We start from the raw sequence: 20,264 nt of genomic DNA, 5'->3' as shown, positions 1-20,264 counted from the left end.
AATTGATGCCTTTGAGTTATGGTGTTGGAGGAGAATATTGAAAGTAACATGGGCTGCCAAAAGAACCAATAGATCCGTTTTGGAAGAAGTGCAGCCAGAGTGCCTCGTTGGAGGCCAAGATGGCCAAACTTCGTCTCTGGAGAAGGATATCATGTTTGGTAAGGTGGAGGGTCAGAGGAAAAGAGGAAGACCCCCGACGAGATGGATTGGCCAAGTGGTAGCATAGATGGGCTCAGGTGTGGCAACAGTAGTGAGGTTGGTCCAGGATCTGGCAGTGTTTCGTTCCGCTGTGCATAAGGTCGCTGAGTCGGTACCGACTCGATGGCACCTAACAACAACAACAACAAATTCAAATAAGTAAGGTCATATGAAATAGAGATATTATTTTAGTAAGCTTTCAATGAACAGAACTTGCTTAGAAAATAGTTGGGGAAACTATTATGTGGCTAAATTTATTGTTATTCTTATTTAATTTGTATCATCAGCCTTGTCATCTATTAAGAGTGGAGTTCTGAATGCTGGCGATAACATCACTTTTTGCCAACAGTATCAATGGAGGATCAGTCAAGAGACTATAAACTCAATTTACTTAGTTTCTTTTGAGATTGTCTGCTTGAGTAATGCTGGACCTTGACTCTTTAATCTAGACATTCCTTTTTTCTCCCCTTAATTCTCCACTCTTTACGCCTTAAAAAGGGACAGTAGATTAATCAAACCAATGCACCAGCAATTGATTTGTACTCCGCCTTTTTCATATATGTCCCGCCCCTTTAATATTTAGACCACACCCATTTCACCAGGCTCTGCCCCTTGGAGAGGTCGTAGTCGATTTGACAGCGAATGCTCCATAATCCTGCCCTATAAACGATCTGAAGGGCGGGATCAAGATAAATCTTTTGTCCCATTTGTCAAAACAAGTGTCTATCTGGCCCCAGCTCCAGCCTACTTCATCTTCAACTCAAGGATTGGTTGCTGTATTCTATGTCTCCGGCTCATGATTGGTTCTCTGATTCCGCCCCTCTCTTTCAGCTTTTGCAGGCGGGATTAGCACGCAGCTTCCTGCTCCTGCCAAAAAAATAAAAGAAGAAAAAGAAAAGAGGATAGAGGCGAAAGAAAATGTCACGGAGATCTTTGCCTTTCCATTTGCTTTCAGCATTGTCGGTCAAGCCACATTCTGCCTTTTGATTGGTCTTTTTGTCTGCCCATCCTGGGTCGGGGGCGGGATTTCCCCAGGAGACCCACACCTTGCTGCCACTGGCCGAACAGTGCGCCTGTCTGAAGCTCCGGGTCCAGGATTGGAGGCGGACGAGGACAGGTGGGCGTGGATTGGCTAGGGCAGCCGGTCAGTGTGAGGTGGGGGCGGGGCCTCGGCGGCTGGTTGCGCGTGTCCGCCGCTGGCTCCGCTCTATCCGGCTTTGCTAGGGGAGGTGAGTCCGGCCGCGGCGGCACCGGCGGCTGAGGAGGCGGCGGCTGAAGAGAAAGCGGCCGCGGGGACTGAAGCCGGGAGGGGGGGGAGGGGGGGAGACGGAGCAGCCTTGAGCCCTGCGGGGGCCATCGCACTGGGGGACCCACCCGCTCTCCCCCCCAGCCCTCCTTAGCTGAAGCAGCCGGCGGCGGGGGCAGGAGTCAGCCCGCTTCCGACTGTACCCCGCCCGCCTCCCGGGGCTCCTATTCTTTGGCCCCGGGACCCTCACCTGATCCCGGGGCGGTTCCCTCCGGGCGTCCGAGCGCTGCCCACCGCTCCTCCTTCATTCCTCCCTGCACCTCCTTACCTTCACTTTGCCCCGGTTTTCTTTCTCCTCTCTGTGTCCTGCCCTGTCGCCTCCTCTCCTCCCTCGATTCCTCCTGCCTCCTTCCCTGGCTCATTCTACCCAGCAAAGTTTAGTTGTCTCTCCCTCCCCCCCCCCCCCCCCCCCGTCATCAGCACACAGCCCCTCTCCCTGTCTTTATCTAAAGACCCCCCCCCCAACCCCATCAGATCAGCCTTACTAGGAGTAAACCGGGAGTAGGGGGAGATGTAGGAAGGCCTGAAAGTTCGAGGGGGGGAAGCTGCCTTTCCTGAAAATTTCCCCCCATCTTTTTAATTTGGGGTGGTTGGAGTTTAAAAAAAAGAATTTTTTTTTTTTTTTTTAAATCGTATTTTTGAGGAGGTGGTAGGTTCAGAAAAGGATGTGGGAATGGAAGGGGTAGATGAGTCAATCCTGTTACAAGATTCCAAGGGTGGTGTGTTACCTGATCCTTTTCGTGTGTGGAGTTCAGGGGGTCGGGAGGCTTGGCCTTTATTCCCACATTCAAAGTTGGAACCCCCCCCAAATTAAGAATGGAGTTTTAGTACCCACTTGTGGCTGGAATCCTGGGGGGAAGGGGTCCTTTTTTTCCTTTTTCTTTTCTTTTTCATTTTCTTTTATTTTTTTGGCAACCCACACCCTTCCACGCACACTCACCCCAAAATTAAACACCAAGATCCTCTCCCTTGTTTGGATTGACTGATGAAGACATAAAAGCCAGTTTCCGCTCTATGTTTTTAGAGGTGGAGTGAGTGGTTTTCTTCATTTTTAAATGGCCAAATGACAGCTTGACCCAGTTTGCTTTCCAATCAAAGGGCATTTTTTTTTTGAATGTCTCTTTGTGGCACAAGAGCCAACGCAAAAATGATGGCGGCTTATAATGGCGGTACATCTGCAGCAGCAGCAGCAGGTCACCACCACCACCATCACCACCACCTTCCACACCTCCCTCCTCCTCACCTTCACCACCACCACCACCCGCAACACCATCTTCATCCAGGGTCGGCTGCTGCTGTTCATCCTGTCCAGCAGCATACGTCTTCGGCAGCTGCGGCAGCGGCCGCAGCGGCCGCAGCTGCAGCCATGTTAAACCCTGGACAACAACAACCATATTTCCCATCACCGGCACCGGGTCAGGCCCCTGGACCAGCTGCAGCAGCCCCAGCTCAGGTACAGGCTGCCACAGCTGCTACAGTTAAGACTCACCATCATCAGCACTCGCATCATCCGCAACAGCAGCTGGATATTGAGCCAGATAGACCTATTGGATATGGAGCTTTTGGTGTTGTCTGGTGAGTATCAAAAGAAACACCCAACTCCTCATGGTTTCTTCTCATGCTTGTGATTGGACAAGTCAGCCTTCATGGTTTTCACCAGGTTGACCAAAGTGGAGCAAGCTTCTCATCTCAACTGTAGGAAGTCACCCTCCCTTGTGTGTTGGCAATCTAGGCTTACACTTTTTGAGTCATGGGAAATTCTGGTGGAGCACCCACTGATGAGTAACACAAAGAAGTTTGCTGTCCGCCAAACTTTTCTGTTAGGAACCTAAGCAAGGTTCTAAATGTAGGAACAGTAGATGAATGCATGAGATAGATGCCCCTTTAAGCTTGGTCATCATCTCTCGTGTTTGCTTTAGTTTTGATCAGTTGCCCAATGGTGGCAAATGTCACAGCTGACCAAAAACTATTCCAAAATGATAATAGTCTTGTCATTAGGATATACTTTGCTTAATTACTTTCCTTCATTCATTCTTTTGACTTTCAGGAGGAAGGTAGGGTTCATAGTTGAATTAATTAGGATTTGCTTAAGTGGTTTATTTTAAACCATAAAGCTACAATTGGGAAGCAGTAGCTTTAGTTTTTTGATAAGAATGCATTAAATATAGCATCACACATGAGTACCATAAATGAGGTCAGTAGACTGTAGCTATGCAGTGGCCCACATTCAGCGTGAGGTGGTGGTGTCTTTAATGTCCCTAAAGTGCTATTTGAGACCTGGTGTGGTGCTGTAAGTCGGCGGTTCAAACCTTCGAGCCACTCTTTGCAAACCCTATCCAGGGTTGCTATGAGTCAGAATCTACTCTACAGAATTTAACAACAAGTTGCTGTGATCCCTTAGTTGCAGTTGAGTATTAGGAAGTATACTTTTTAAACAAATGAAACTGCTCTACCTTCACTAGAATAAGGATGTTTTCTGAAAGTCTAAGGGCAAAGTGCAACATTTTGTTTAGTTTGTCCTTCATAGGAAGGTTAGTAGTTTATAATGAAATGCATTTATCTATGTAAAGTCTTAGAACTCCTTTCAAAACAAGAAGAGGGAACTGTTTTTTTTTTTTTTTCTCCTCCATAGATTTAAGTATTACAGTGTGGATAGATGAATTTATGTTTTCCGTTCATTTAAAATCAGATTCTTGTTCATGTCTAGAAAAGCCCCATGACCATAGGAAAATGAACTTTGTAACTCGCCCTCCCTGTAAATGTCTTTTAGTCTTTTTTTTTTTTTAGGCTATAATTGGTCTGATGATCATTTTTGTATTGTATCTGGCCATCCTTATTTATATTTCAAGTTTTATTATCTGCTAAGTGATCTACAACAACAACAACAAGTGATCTGATCTGTTCTAGTATTTAAAAACACACACACACACAAAAAAACAAAAACAAAAACAAAAAAACCCCTAGTAGAATTCAGTGTTTTACCTGCTAGATCTCCAAGGGGGTTATTGCTGCATTGCTCCTTTCTCCAAGGTGTGCAGGATTCCTAGTGGGAAAGGCAGTGGGACCGATATAGTACCTCTTCAGTTGCTTTGCTCGGGGACTTGCCTTCCTGTCTTCTTCTCTTCCCTGCCATATTTTATCCCCAGGGATTTTGCTGTGAACTTCCATTCCTTGCCTAACCCTTGAGGATTTCAAAGCTTTGGGGGTGGGGGGACGGACAGGAAAAAGGTTGTTCCTTGCTTTCAACTTTGTCACTGATTTACTGACTGAGAATTTGTGTGAATTTTCTTAGCTCTGGATGCTCTCTTTCATTTGTGTATAATGGTATAATGCTAAGAACTAGGGTCAGTGGAAGTAAAATGTATTGCAGCATTATTGCCTGAATTCTACAGGCATTATTTACCTACAGCTTCTACCAAAGTGCGATATGATTTATAGATGTTTTTAACTGTTCATGTTTAAGAGAAAAGATTTCATAAGACTGGGCTAGGTAGTGGGTACAATGAATTACTGATACATGATTTGATTCTAATTTAGAGCTCTCTGTCTGTGCTTTGACCCATTGTAACACTTTTGGATTTACCTAGTAGTTGAAATGCAACATCTGTTTGTGCATCAATAGATGTTTGTCTTATCTACCTATTACATGTAAACTCCTTGAGGGTAAGAACTGTGTTTCTAGAACTTCTTTTTCTCCCCAGCGTTGTATCCCCAGCACAGTGCTGCCACATTATTGCTGCCTGATTAGTTGATCTGGTCAGTCCCTTCTTCAACCAAGTTTTCCTAGTTAGCTGCTTTTAAGTGTTTGTCATCAGCTGTTACAGGTGAAACACAATTTGGCATGAGAAAAAGGGAAGAGAGTTCCAGGTGTGTGTTTTAGTATGCAAATATGCTTCTATTTTTGTATTTACATATTGATAACTTGCTGTCTGAATTGCTTGTTCTCTTTGGAATTTAACTGCTAAATGACCGAAGTAAGGTTGCTAAAATTAGAAATTTAAACACTAAACCAGAGTGAATTGCTCTAGTATTCTGAAACCCAAGTTCAAGATTTATAGTTAGGTTTTAAAACAAATTTTAACTGACTGAACCGGAATTTTTCTTTTTAATTTCCAAAGCATCTAATGAGTCTGAAACAACTATTTTATAAAATGGTTTAAATAGAACATAAAATATTTTCATTTGGTTTAAAACATCATCCCATAGAGTGACTTGGGTATTAATAAGATTCACTTAGATTCACACACATATTCAGTTAGTACATTATTGTCAGGCCAAATTTTGCAAATATTTGTCTAGCATAGTATGTGTAAGAGAACTTTATCTGTCCCGAGTACTTTTTCTGGACATGCAGTCAGTAGTACTAATTGATGGCTAAAAAGTTGCGTGTGATTTTGAGGGATATTGCTGTCCATGTAGACAAGGAGAGGTATTTGTAGAAGTGATGTGGCACTTTACAATTTAGCTGTATCACTGAATAATTTAGTCTACCAGGCTTGATTTATCTTTCTGCTGAATTTAACTTGTGGAATAACTTATCAGTACTGGGCAGTTGTGTAAAAGTAGTGAGTGACCTATTAGCTTGCTGGTAGAGATAGTGCTTTGACAGTTCAATTAAGGTTTCATTAACAACTGCCTTCTGTGTTTTATTTCAAAGGGTTCCAGTTTACCTGGTAATATGAGCATGGGGTAGCCAGATGTATAGTCATTGCCAATGATAGATCGTTGTTCTTGGTTATCAAGGCATCGTACATAGTTTGAATTTCCTTTTTTAATATCCAGGCTTCCAAACACCCATATGGACATTTTCAAAATGCAAAAACAAAAGACACAACAACCCACAAACAGAAACGTCAGTCATTTAGTGAGGATAATATAAAGCTGCCTTTTGGTCTGTAGGAAATATTTGCCAGAGGAAGTATGTGCTTAAAGACGTGACAACTTTGAAATAAGTCTTCAAGGGTTCTTGAAGTGTATACTTTTGATAGTTGGGAGGAAGTTCAGCACACAAGAGAAGTTTGATTCATGCTATAGGGGCACTATGGAGCCTTGGCATGGTGCTGTGGGATAAGTACTGGACTGCGAACAATAAGGTTGGTGGTTCAAATCCGCCAGCTGCTCCTTGGAAACGCTGTGAACTCATAGGGTTGCTATGAGTCAAAACTGACTCCACAGCACTTAACAGCAACATAGGGTCGCAATGAGTTGGAATTGACTCTAAGGCAGTGAGAGAAACCAAGGCAGTTTGACACTGGAAACCTAAAAAAAAAAAAAATCGTAGATTTATGAATGGTGCATTTGGCCACCTTGATGAAAGTGGGTCTGAGAAAAGCTTCTGCTGTTATAAAACTAATGTTTTGATTTTTGACTTGTGTGATTAGTAACAAGATCTAAGATCCTAGGATTCATTTGTAAAATTGGAGAACTTTGAATTTTATTGTAATGCCTTTGTTGTGTTGTTATGCAGTCTAGCACATTATGCAGTCTAGCACATTAACCCACAGCACCACAATACCTTTAGCAGGTTACTTTTTCTTTGGGGGGGTGGTGCTTTTTATGGTGATTGAGGTGAAAGTTTACATACCAAATTAGCTTATTTAATAGTTCATTCTTAAGTTGTTCCATAGCATTGGCTGTAATCCCTGCAATATGTCAGCATTCTTTCCATTTCTACCTTGTGGCTGTTGTTGTTAAGTACCATTGAGTTGATTCCGACCCACAGTGACCCTGTATAGGGTTTCCGAGGAGCAGCTGGGGAGCTTGAACCACTGACCTTGCAGTTCAAACAGTTTTGCAGTCAGATGCATTAATCCACAGCACCACACCAGGACTCCATTTCTACATTGGGTTCCCCATATGTAGTCATTTAGTTTTCTTGCCCTTTTTTGCGTTCTCATCTCTACTTTTGAGCAAGTGCTACCTCCTTGGTGTCCTTTTGATTTAAGGAGCACACTCCTCACAGCTGTTACTGTCTACCTTTGGGGTTTACTATATGACAACCCTGGTATGGATAAGCACTCAACCTCAAAGTTGGTTTGAACAACAAGGTCAGGGGTTCAGATTGAATCAGCAGCTCCGTCAAAACCCTATACAGGATCTCTATGAGTCAGAACTGACCCGACAGCACTTAACAACAGCTACATTTGACAGCTCTGGCAGTAGCTTCATTTCTAAGTTAAAAGGGTGGTTTAGGGCCTTTTAGGAGTTCCTCCAGTCTCTATTAAACCAGTAAGTCTGACTTTTTTTGTAAACTTGAATTTTATTCTACATTTTTCTACGACTCTAATTGGCACCTTCTATTGTGTACTTGGAGTCCTGGTGTGGTTCTGTGGGTTAATGTGCCAGAATGCAAAGCTGGTTGAACTGCAAGGTCGGCGGTTCAAGCTCACCAGCTGCTCCTCAGCGACCATAGGGTCGCTGTGGGTCGAAATCGACTGTATGGCACTTAACAGCAACAACAACAATCGTGTACCTGGTCGGAGCAGTTGGTAGTGGTAGCCAGGCCCCATCTAGTTCTGCTAGTCTCAGGCAAGAGAACTGCCTGTGGCTCATGTGAGCCATTAGTCCTTTGAACTAATTGTTACCTTGGGGCTTTGGTTTTCTGCACTCTCCTTTTCTCAGGGCAGGAAGAGACCAATAGTTGTGTCTTAGATGGCTGCTCACAGACTTTTAGAACCCCAGGCACTACTCCCCTCAGGATATAGAATATTATCTTTATGAACTGTGTATAGCAATTGACCCAGTTGTCTTCTGAGACTGTGGTCCTTTGCCTTCAAGCCCAGTATCTCAACCCTGTGAGATGTTTAGGAATGCCTAAGTTGTTTCTATAGCTGTGCCTCCCAGGTGCTCTGTTATATAGATGAATATTCCTGCAATACATACAAATATGAGGGATCTTCAAAAAGTTTGTGGGAAAATAGAATCAAAAGATAATGGCATTTTCCCATAAACTTTTTGAAACCCTTTCATATGTGTGTAGAAATAATCCAGTGCAAGTGTGGCACTATTGGATCAGCACTAAACTGCCAGCCGATTATCAGTTGTAACTGACTTGATGGCATACTGCCACCACCACAGCCACCATCTACCTGTGTATTCACTTGTAAGTTACTGTTATTACTGTTGTTGCATGCTTGTATATGCTTTAGTGTTGACTGTTAAGTACCTTTGAGTTGGTTTCAACTCATAGTAACTCTGTGTAGGGTTTCCAAGGAGTGGCAGGTGAGTTTGAGACTGGTGGATTTGAACCACTGACCTTGCGGTTAGTAGCTCAGTGCGTATCCTACAGTGCCATGCCAGGCTTTGCTCTTCCCTTTAGTCTTCCTTACTGCTCAGTGTCTTCCTTTGCCTTGTCATGTTGTACTCACTTCTCCCATATTGCTTGTTTTCCCTTCACCATTATTAACATGTGTTTGTTGCCTAATCTAGTTAGTGTCTTCCCTCCTTTCCCCTCCCATACCTGCTAGTCATCAAAGAAAGTTTCTTTCTGTGTGTAAATCTTTTCTTGATTTTTTAAATGTCTTGTGACTGACTTCTTTCACTCAGCATAATGTACTCCTGATTCATCCATATTATGAAGAGTTTCATGGATTTATCATTATTTATTGTTGCTAGTACTCTGTAGTATTGATCACAGTTTGTTTATTCATTCACCTCTTGATAAGACACTTGTTAAGTGTATTTGAGTCGGTTCCGACTCATAGCGACCTTGTATAGGGTTTCCAAGGAGCAGCTTGGTGGGTTTAAACTCCGATCTTGTAGTTAGCAGTCACTTAGTTTGTTTCTATCTTTTGGATGTTATTGTGACTACTGCTTCAGTGAATCTGCAATTTACTTTTCTCTAAATCTTTCAAAACTTAAACACTGTAATATTTGGCCACCCTGGTGGTGCTACAGGATAAGCATTGGACTGCTAACCACAAGGTCAGAGTTTCAAACCCACCAGCTGCTCTGTGGGAGAAAGACAAGACTGTCTGCCCCTGGAAAGATGTGCACTCTTGGAAACCCTATATAAAGTCACTGTGAGTCAAAGTCGTCTCAGTGACAATGAGTTTGGTTTTGGGGTTTTTAAATTTAGTAGCTGAAGGGCTCTGGTGGTGTGGGGGTGCTAACCACAAGGTTGGTGGTTCAAACACACCAGCTGCTCCTTGTTAGAAAGATGTGGCTGTCCTGGTAAAAGATTTACAGCCTTGGAAACCTTAGGGAACAGTTCTGTTCGGCCCTGGAGGTTGCTATGAATTGGAATCAACTCGACAACAGTAGGAAGGAGTAAGTAGCTGGGTACTCTTGACAAGTAATCTAGCTTCTCTACTCCTTGTTTCTTCATTTATAAAATGGGGATAATAATAGTACTTAGCTCCTAAATTGGTGTGAGGACTAAGGCAATTAGTTAGTACACTGTCTGGCATGTAGTAAGCACTCAAATGTTTGCTGTTTTTCTTGTGGATATGTATTGTGAAGTCCTGGTGTGGCGCTGTGGGCTAATGTGTCAGACTGTGAAGTCGTTTGAACTGCAAGGTCCGTGGTTTAAGCTCACCAGCTGTTCCTTGGAAACCCTATACAGGGTCGGAATAAACTCAATGGTACTTCACAACAACAACATTATTGGTCCAAGAGCCCTGGTAGCATAGTGGGTTAAGCGTTGGGCAGATAATGGAAAGGTTGGCAGTTTGAACCCACCAACTACTCTGTGGGAAAAAGATGAGGCTGTCTGTTTCTGTAAAGATTTATAGGCTCTGAATCCCTATGGAGTAGATCTGCTCTGTCCTATAGAGTCCATAAGAGTCAGAATCTACTTGAAGGCAATGAGTTTGGGGTTGTTTTTTAGTATTATTGGTAGAGAATTTAAGCTGTTGTGTCACACTGTTTTTGGAGGCATGATTTTAAATATATAGAGTGTCACCTCACTTGTATGTACATACCAGGGAGATAAAGAAAGGTGAATTTAAAAGGCGTGGCGGGGGCAGGGAATGGGCGGGGAATGTTTAGCCTTGTTCTTTCAATTAAAAACAAACAAAAAATATATAATATACCTGTTTGTATGGACCTGGTAGGTGTTCTAATCTAGTAGATCATCTGCAGTGTGTTAAGAAAGTATTATGGTTTTGTATACTAGGAAGGAAACTATTTTTTCTTTTCAGAATGTAACAAATGAAAGACAGATCTATATCTTCAAGGTTCAACTTTAGTGAAAATTCGTTTTACTGGTGTTTGGATGTAAATGTGTGAATTGCAAAAGAAGATCCCTGTGGGAGAAATGTATGTGATTTAATGAAAAATTATGCAGTGTAAACCTTTGTGCATGGCAGAGATTGTCTAGTTTGCTCATCTTGCTTGTGAAAATTAGAGGCATTTTACTTATGAAAACTAGAAGCAAAGTTTTTTCCTGATTTTATTTATTTTTTGTTTCTCAAATAGCAAAATATAGTCCTCAAATAGCAAACTATAATTTGGAAAAATGGATACTTTTGGGATATGTTGGGACAAAATCCTGGAGTTAGTTACACCAGAAAAAGTACAGATTAAGAATCTGCAGTATTAGCTGTTTCTCCTATTATTGGCCAAGATTAACAGCCACAGCTGGATTCTGGATTCTTTGGGGGTGGGCTGGGGAGGGGGTCTGCTTTGTGAAAAGAGCTTTGAAGAAGCAGTGCCTGCACCATTAAAAGGAAATGGTGGCTTTTCTAGACATAACAAAGCATCCGTGTGTAACTAAAAATTTAGAAATCTGTATTGTTCATTTCAACTACAGAGAAACTTACTTTAGAAATGGCGGGTTCATGGTCAGTCATACAGTTGAGAAAACAATCAGAGAATGAAAGCAACACAATCTAATGACAATGCTTTCTCTCTAGTTTCTTAAAGATTGAAACCTCATTGCCTGTAACATTGGAAGTCATTTTGTATTTAGGCTCCTGACAGATTATCCAAGTTACATTCAGGAAGCAAAATCAACAATACAACAAAGAGAATTTGTCTTGTTCTTGGGGAGAAATGTCATGTTATACTATTGAATAGAAGTTAAAAAATAAAATTGTTGTTGTTAAATGTTGTTGAGTCGATTCCAACCCTTAGTGACCCTGTATAGGGTTTCCACGGAGCAGCCAGTGAATTTGAACCACCGACCTTGCAGTTCAAATGACTTTGCAGTGAAATAGGTTTTATTAAAACAAGACTTTTCAAAAGAATTGCCTATTTAAACAAGCTAAAACAAGTTCTGTTTTTTACCAAAGCATCTTGTTGTTAGGTGCCATCGAGTTGGTTCCGATTCATAGCGACCCTGTATCAGGTTTCCAAGGAGTAGCTGGTGAGTTTGAACCACTGATAAGTGGTTCAAACCAACGTTGTGGTCCAGTGCTTTATCCCACAGCTCTATACCTAGAAATGTTGTTTCTTAATATAAAAGGCCATCCTTTAATGGAGCGTTGAAATGTATATTATCTTCACAACATGGAGCATCAAAATTTTCACTGACTTCATATTGTAGAATTTAGTGGCTGTTTTTGGTAGTTTTTATTACATTTGTTAGTTTCCCAGAAGTTTTAAGAACCAACTGTTTTAAATACTGTATGTTTCCTTAATGTGCTGATTTGATTTCTTTGATGGAAATTTTCAAAAGCCAGAGAAACTTTTCCATTTGTCATTGAACCAATAAACAGAAAGAAGCTCTTTCATTACAAGATTGTATTTTGGTTTGACTTATGATTCCCTGTGCACCCATAATACCCCAGTGAATAATTTGTTGATTGGTCCATAAAATGCAGATCAACAATGATTTCCTAACTAAAATAGCTTGTCAGTTTGATCCTGTTGTTGCTGGGGGCGGTAACACAAGAGTGCCTGAGGCAACAGTTGTAATGCTGTCAGTGAGCATGTGACAAGTCATGACAGACCTAGTCCAGCCATTTCAAGGTACCTGAGCCAAGAGACAGAAATTCCAGCATTATGACATAATGAAAAGATGACTGTTGAGATGGACAGTTATAGCTGTATTGGTGCGAATAGAAGTAGTATGTACAGTGATTTCTGCCATTGATCGTGATTGGTGCTCTTCACCTAAACCCAGTTTCACCTCTCTCTGTGTAGGGATTAGTTTGGCTGACTGAGAACCATATTTATTATAAGACAGGGGAAATTGACAGTTTAAGTGTTGTTGTATAGGTTCCAACTCATAGTGACCCTGTATAATTTCTGATGAGCAGCTAGTGGTTTTGAACCAGCGCTTATCCTACAGTGGCACACTAGTCAGTAAATTTTATTGATAACCTCCTGTGGACCAGCACGTTGGTGGTGGTGTGCCGTGAAGTCAGTTCCCACTCATAGTGACCCTGCATAGGGTTTCCGAGACTGTCAATCTTTACAATAGCAGAAAGCCTCATCTTTCTCCCGCGGAACAGCTGGTAGTTTTGAACTGCTGACGTTTAGGTTAGTTAGCAGCCCAACTTGTAATAGAGGTTATTTAGCCCTATAAATAATGTTGGCAAATTTCTACCATGCTTTTAGTTATTTCTGCTGTGCTTTGTGCAGAGCTATAGAAATGTTTAATGCTCTTGCCCTAAAGGAGTTTACAATGAGGAAATGTGAAGAATGATACATCCCTACTTTTAAGGAGTCCACAACCCTGATGGAAAGTTGAAACTTAAAACTAAATTTGAAACCATTAAGCATACGGATGTATTATTTTCATTTGTTTGTACAGTTCCCATTTATTATGTGTCAGCGATTTGCCAGGCACTGTGCTGGATGATAGGAGGTGTTCTGATCCAGTGGGAGAGAGATTTGTAAATGGATAATCATAATTTCATATCATAAATGCAGCATTAGAGATATTCTCAGGATATTATGGGGCATAGAGAAGAGATTTTGGTGGAACATATGGATGCCTTCTAGAGGAGGTAATGCCTCAACTGAATTACAAGAATGAGTGAAAGTCAGCCATTGTAGGTGGGATGGCCAATGTGCAAGAGACCACAAGGACTGGAGCGGTCTGAAATGTAAAGCACAAGCCAGGAGGTGGTAGGAAATGAGGGGAGAAAGGTAAGGCAGAACTAGCTTTCCTAGCCTTGATTTGCTTATTATAAAATTCTGTGATTTCTAAGATTTTACTGTAATTCTACTATATTAGTATTAGTATTTGTATTAGTTCTGTATTAGTATTTGTAAGGCATAATAGGCAAGTAAAGTCTGCTAGTGACCACAAGACAACTTTCTCTGTTTAGGACTACAGATGTTGAATAGAAACTAAAATCATTTGAAGGAACATGAGATAAATGTAACCCTATTCCAGTTTGATGACTTTTAGAGAGTTTTCAAATTTGAGATCAGAATGTAACTATATAATTAATTTAAGAAGCTTGTTTCAATCTATTACTGAGGATAATATTATGCCTGCTGTATCGCTGTAGGATCAGCACTGGACCACTAAATACAAGGTCAGCCGTTCAAACCCACCAGCTGCTCCTTGGAAATTCTATATCTGGTCACCATGAGTTGGAACATACTAGGTAGCACTTAAGAACAGCATGCATGCTGTATTTGTCATGGTTCATATGTGGAGAATAGCCTATTTGCACATGAGCAACTTTACCTTCTTGATGTTTCTGATTTATTTGCTCACTTTCCCTGAGCATTGGAGTGTTTTAAAATTTTTAAAGTAAATTCTAATTTTAATTATTTTGTCTTTTTGTTGTGAATAATCAGATAAGATCTTGGGGATAGCACTTACATGAATTAGCAAATTGATTAAATAGCATTTTTGTTCACCTAGGAGCCTCTTAAATTCTAGTTTGGGTAGGGGGTGTTTTTTAGTTTGCAGATAGACTGCCCAGAAAATGAACTGTGATTCAGCTTATTAGGAAAACTTAGAGCACACAGTGCCTCAGGGTAGAGAGGGAGCTTGACTTCTAAAGCTGCCCTGAGAGGAAGGGAAAACTTTTACTGAAGCCCCGGCAAACCTTCAGCAGTGTTTCCCAGTAAATACATAATGCAAGTCACATAAGTGATTTTAAATTTTCTAGTAGTCACATTAAAAAAATAAAAAAAGAAACATGAAACTAATGTCAGTAATATATTTTATTGCATCCAAAATAACACCATTTTAACATATAACCAATATAAAACACTTAATGAGGCATTTTAGTCTACTTTTTCATACTAAGTCTACGAAATCTGGTGTGTATCTTATACTTACAGTACATCTCAATTTGGACTAGTATTAAATGTGGCTGCTGGCTACCTGATTGACCGTAGTGCTAAAATCTCATTGGCTTTTATTAGGTTGTATACTAATTTCTGAATCAGTCACTGTCAGCGGAGATAGGATTACTTTTGGAAAAGTCAAGCCCATCCCTGGACCTGGAGATGGAGGCAGTTATAAGTAGGAAGGATGAATATCAGTTCAAAATTGGAGTCTTTTAGAAGAACAAAGCCAGAGAAAAATGGATACTTGTGACCAACGTGGCACAGTCAACTGACTTGTACCAGATGTAGAAGAACTTGACCAGGTGCATCTATAGAGCAAACTAGAATAATGTGCACTGTTGTCCTGTTTGCCCTGATTTATTTGGGATAGTTTCCTTTTCTTTTCTGAAGCCTTGTTTCCCTGAAGTAGAGAAGGTAAAGTTGGTACCTGATCCTTGCTTTCCTATCCAATTAGATACTCCCATTGATTTCTTTCCTTTCAATGTGGTAGTTTTCTTACCTAGCTAAATTTCTCAGTCTTGTTTTCAACTCAACTATAGAGTTTATACTCTGGTAGCGCGTAGTGGTTACAAATCCGGCTGCTAACCTCAGGGGTCAGCAGTTTGAAACTACCAGCAGCTCCACGGGAGAAAGATGAGGCTTTCTGCTCCCGTAAAGATTTACAGCCTCGGAAACCCTGTACAGGGTCACTATGAATCGGAACCGACTCCATGATACATAACAACAACATAAGAGTTTAATAGTGTAAGGTAGCATACTGCTTAAAGGGAAATGGACAAAACAGAAACTTTTTGTTTATATATATATTCCTTGGCTGTAAAATGCTTGTTCTGAGCTAGGAGAAAAAGGTTAAGGGAGACATTTGAATGAACAGATAAAATTAGTCATTTGACCCAGATTGCAGCTTTTTTTTTTTTTGTCTGCATGCATAAAATCACCCTCAATTTACATAAGCAGGTGATTTTTCTTACATGCTAATTTTCTTAATGTACCATGGCAGTAGCTGCAGATTTGCAAATTGTTTAAGTAAATTGAAATAAACCAGGTGACTTTATTTCACTGTATTATCATACCAGCACAGAAGTACCCAAAGGGTGCAATTATCGTTTGATTGTCTCATTGCACATCTAAGTTAACAGGCAGCCTGGTGCAAAGTTGTTTTCCCACCTTCTTCTCCACCTCACTCTCTCTTTAATTTTTTAAAATAGGAAAGTATTGATTTCTATATTTATTTAGGCAAGGCAGAAAACTTAGTAATACAGGTGTAGGGAAATTTTAACTTTATTAAAAAGAATCCAGAAGCCATAAAAGTTGGCAGGTAATGTGTAGAAAGAGGGTCAGTTGTATACTTGGTTTGGTTTGGAATTGCCTGAGGGAATTATGTGAGAATCTTCAACGATGTTTAATTAGTTGGCATTTTAAGTGTTCATTTTGCCAGGTTCTGCATGTTATAGTAATTAGGATTATTGTGAAGTTAACTGGGTGTGTACTAGCCAATGTTCAAAATAAATATTGATGCATATTCTTCTAAAAACCAAATTAATTGACTGCAATGTATTTAAAATACCATTTGAATAAAGTAGAAAAATTTTAAATGTATAACAGTTGGCTTTAGGGATTCCTTTTCTAATAGATTCATGAGGAAAAATGTTAATCAATAAAGCACCTTCCTTTACTAAAACATCCCAATATTAAACATAGTAATTATAATTCCTCAGATGTTATACTATTGTCCAGTTAATCATATGTATGGAGTCCTGGTGTGGTGCTGTGGGTTAATGCATCAGATTGCAAAACCATTTGAACTGCAAGGTTAGCGGTTCAAGCTCACCAGCTGCTCCTCGGAAACCCTATACAGGGTCACCATGGGTTGGAACTGACTCAAAGGCACTTAACAACAACATTGATATGTAACATGGAGACTATAACCCACCACATGTCTATTTGTTGTACTTTGGTGGCTTATGTGGTGGTGTGATACTGAAAGCTATGCTACTGATATTTCAAATACCAGCAGGATCATCCCTGGTAGACAAGCTTCAGTGGAGCTTCTAGACTAAGGTACATTAGGAAGAAAGACCTACCTATCTAATTCTAGAAGATGTGACCAGTGGAAACCTTATGAATAGCCGTGGAACATTGTCTTGATAGAGTGCTAGAAGATGAGCCCCTCAGTTGGAAGAGCTGCCTCCTCAAACTATTGTTGTTAAGTGCTACTGAATCAGTTCTGTCTCATAGCGACCCTGTGTAGGGTTTCTGAGGAATAGCTGGTGAGTTTGAACTACCAACCTTGTGGTTTAAACCGACCATGCAGTCCAGTGTGTTATCCCACAGCGCCACACCATCGTTGCCCTTAATGACATGAATGGATTAAAGCTTTGGGGACCTTCATTTGTTGCTGTAACTTGGCCCAAAATGAGAAGAAGCAGCTACACATATCCATTAATAATCAGAATATGGAATGTACGAAGTGTAAGTGTAATGTGTAACTTGTCAAAACTGAAATGGAATGCTTGCAGATCATTATCTTAGGCATTAATGAGCTGAAATGGACTGGTTGGTATTGGTCATTTTGAATCAAACAGTCATTCCAGGAATGACAAATTGAAGAGGAGAGGCATCACATATTATCAAAAAATAACATTTCAAGATCTGTCTTGAAGTACAGTACTGTTTGTGATAGGATAATATCCATATACCGCAAAGAAAGACCTTGCTTGCTGAAAGTGAAGAGGACATAAAATACTGATGACCATTAAAGACCACAGCCTTCAGTATGGGTTGCACACCTCAGTGTAAAGAAAACAAAAATCTTCATCATTGGACTCATAAACAGCATCCATGTAAATGGAGAAAAGATTGAAGTTGTCAAAGACTTCATTTTACTCTACTCCACCATCAACACTCATGGAAGCAGCAGTCAAGAAATCCAGTGGCGTGTATTGCATTAGGCAAATCTGCTTTTTTAAAGTGTTGAAGAGCAAAGATGTCAGTTTGAGGTCAAAAGTGCTCCTGACCCAAGCCATGGTATTTTCAGTAGCCCTATATGAATGTGAAAGGTGGATAATGAAAAAGGAAGCCCTTAGAAGAATTGTTGCATTTGAGTTATGGTGTTGGAGAAAAATATTAAAAGTACCATCGACTGCCAGAACAAACAAATCTGTCTTGGAAGAAGTATAATCAGAAGGCTCCTTAAAGCCAAGATGGCTAGAGTTCATCAGTCATACTTTGGACATATCATAAGGAGGTACCGGTCCCTGAAGAAGGACATCATACTAGGTTAAGTGGAGGGACAGAGAAAAAGAGGGAGAACCCCAATGAGATGGGTTGGCACAGTATGCCACAAAAATGGGCCCAAGCATAGCAACAATTGTAGGATGACACAGCACCTGGCATGGTTTCATTCTGTTGTGTATAAAGTTGTTATGGGTTAGAACCAACTTCATGGCACCTAAGAGCAAAAGAAAGACCAGTTAATATGACTATTATTTGAGTTTATTAACTGACCATTAATGCTAAAGATAAAGAAATTGAAGATTTTTGCCAACTTCTGCAGTCTGAATTGATCAAACATGCAATCAAGATGCATTGATACTTGTGATTAGAATGTGAAAGTTGGAAAGGAAGAAGGATCAGTAGTTGGAAAAGCCTAGTGACCAATTTAATTGGAAATACCTGTTTTTCAACTTAAATGGCAACAATACTAATAGGCCTTGCCAGGTGGAATATACAAAACTCAAATCAACTAGATCTGTGGAAGAAGATGATGGAGAAGTTTGATATCATGAGGTAGAAGAAGGGCAGGGGCTAACCACAGAACAGACATCAATTGCTTATATACAAATTCAAATTGAAGCTGAAAATACTAAAGCTAGTCCATAAGAACCAAAATACGACCTTGTATATATGCTACCTGAATTTAGAGACCATCTCAAGAATAGATTTGATGCATTGAACTCTGATGACCAAAGACCAGGCAAGTTGTGGGATAACATCAAGAACATCATCACACATTAAGAAAGCAAAAGATCATTAAAAAGATAGGAAAGAAAGAAAAGACTAAAGTGAGTGTTGGAAGAGCCTCTAAAACTTTCTCTTGAACTTAATGTGGCTAAAATGAATGCAAGAAATGTTGTGAAAGAGCGAGTAAATTTCAAAGAGTGGCTCAAGAAGAAAAAGTGTTATAATGAAATGTGCAAAGACCTGGAGTTAGAAAACCAAAAGGAAAGAATATGCTTGGCATTGTTCAAGTTGAAAGAACTGAAGAAAAAAAAGCTCAAGCCTCGAATTACAGTATTGAAGGATTCTGTGGTGGAAATAGTAAATGACACAGAAGACATCCAAAGACGATGGAGGGAATGCACAGTCTCTGTACCAAAAAGAATGTTGATTTTAAGGCGTTTCAGGAGGTGTAGCATATGATTAAGGACTGATGATACTGATGGAAGAAGTCCTAGCTGTGATTAAGGGATTGACAAAATAAACAGACTTCAGGAATTGACAAAATAGCAAGTAAGATGTTTCAACAAATGGATGCAATGCTAGAAATAATCACTTGTCTATGCCAAGAAATTGGGAAGACATCTACGGGGTCAACTGCCATTCCAAAGAAAGGTGATCTAGCACATGGTGGAAATTATCAAACAATATTAATACCACATGTAAGTAAAATTTTGCGGGAGATAATTCAAAAGTGGTTGCAGCAATACATTAACAGGGAACTGCCAGAAATTCAAGCTGGATTCTAAAGAGGATGTGGAACAAGAGATTTCATAACTGATATCAGGTAGATCTTGGCTAAAAGCAGAGAATACTAGAAAGATGTTTATCTATGTTTTATTGACTATGCAAAGGTGTTTGACTGTGTGGATAATAACAAATTATGGATAACGTTGGGAAGAATAATGAGAATCCAGAACACTTCACTTTTTTCATGAAGAATGTGTACATAGACCAAAAAACAGTTGCTGGAACGGAACAAGAGGATAATGCATGGTTTCAAATCAGGAAAGGTGTGTCTCAGAGTTGTACCTTTTTGCCATACTTATTTAGTCTGTATGCTAAGAAGCTGGAGAAGCTGAACTAATCCGAGAAACTGGACTATGAAGAATGCAGTATCAGGATTGGAGGAAGACTCATTAATAATTTGTGATATGCAGATGATACAGCCTTGCTTATTGAAAGCAAAGAGGAATTGAAACACTTAATGGTAAAAGATCAAAGGATATATATAGCCTTCAGTGTGGATTACACCTCCACATAAAGAAAACAAAAATACCTCAGAACCAGTACACAACATGATAAACGAAGAAAAGATTGAAGTTGTGTTTGTTTTACTTGGATCAACTATCAAAGCCCATGAAAGCAGCAGTCAAGAAATTAAAAACCATATTGTACTAGGCAAATCTGCTATAAAAGACCTGTTGGAAATTATGTAATGAATAAAGAAGACTGTAGAATAATTGATGCATCTGAGTTATGTTGAAGAATAATGACAGTACCATAGACTGCTAAAAGAAAAACAAATCAGTCTTGGAAGAAGTACAGCCGCAGTGCTCCT

The 20,264-nt window shown here is 40.2% G+C and overlaps 1 protein-coding gene across 1 annotated transcript in view; it reads left to right on the top strand.

Annotated features, from left to right (window-relative positions):
* The first annotated feature begins 2,378 nt into the window (after nt 1-2,378).
* The window catches only part of NLK (nemo-like kinase), a 155,812-nt gene continuing 137,926 nt past the window's right edge, over nt 2,379-20,264 (top strand). The window contains exon 1 of the mRNA XM_006874222.1: nt 2,379-3,079. Coding sequence (XP_006874284.1) covers nt 2,619-3,079 — 461 coding nt within the window. The 5' untranslated portion in view covers nt 2,379-2,618. The remainder of the gene's footprint in view (nt 3,080-20,264) is intronic.

This window comes from Chrysochloris asiatica, unplaced genomic scaffold (assembly GCF_000296735.1).
Source record: "Chrysochloris asiatica unplaced genomic scaffold, ChrAsi1.0 scaffold00266, whole genome shotgun sequence".
Lineage (NCBI taxonomy): Eukaryota > Metazoa > Chordata > Mammalia > Afrosoricida > Chrysochloridae > Chrysochloris > Chrysochloris asiatica.
This window is presented reverse-complemented; position numbering and strand designations above follow the sequence as displayed.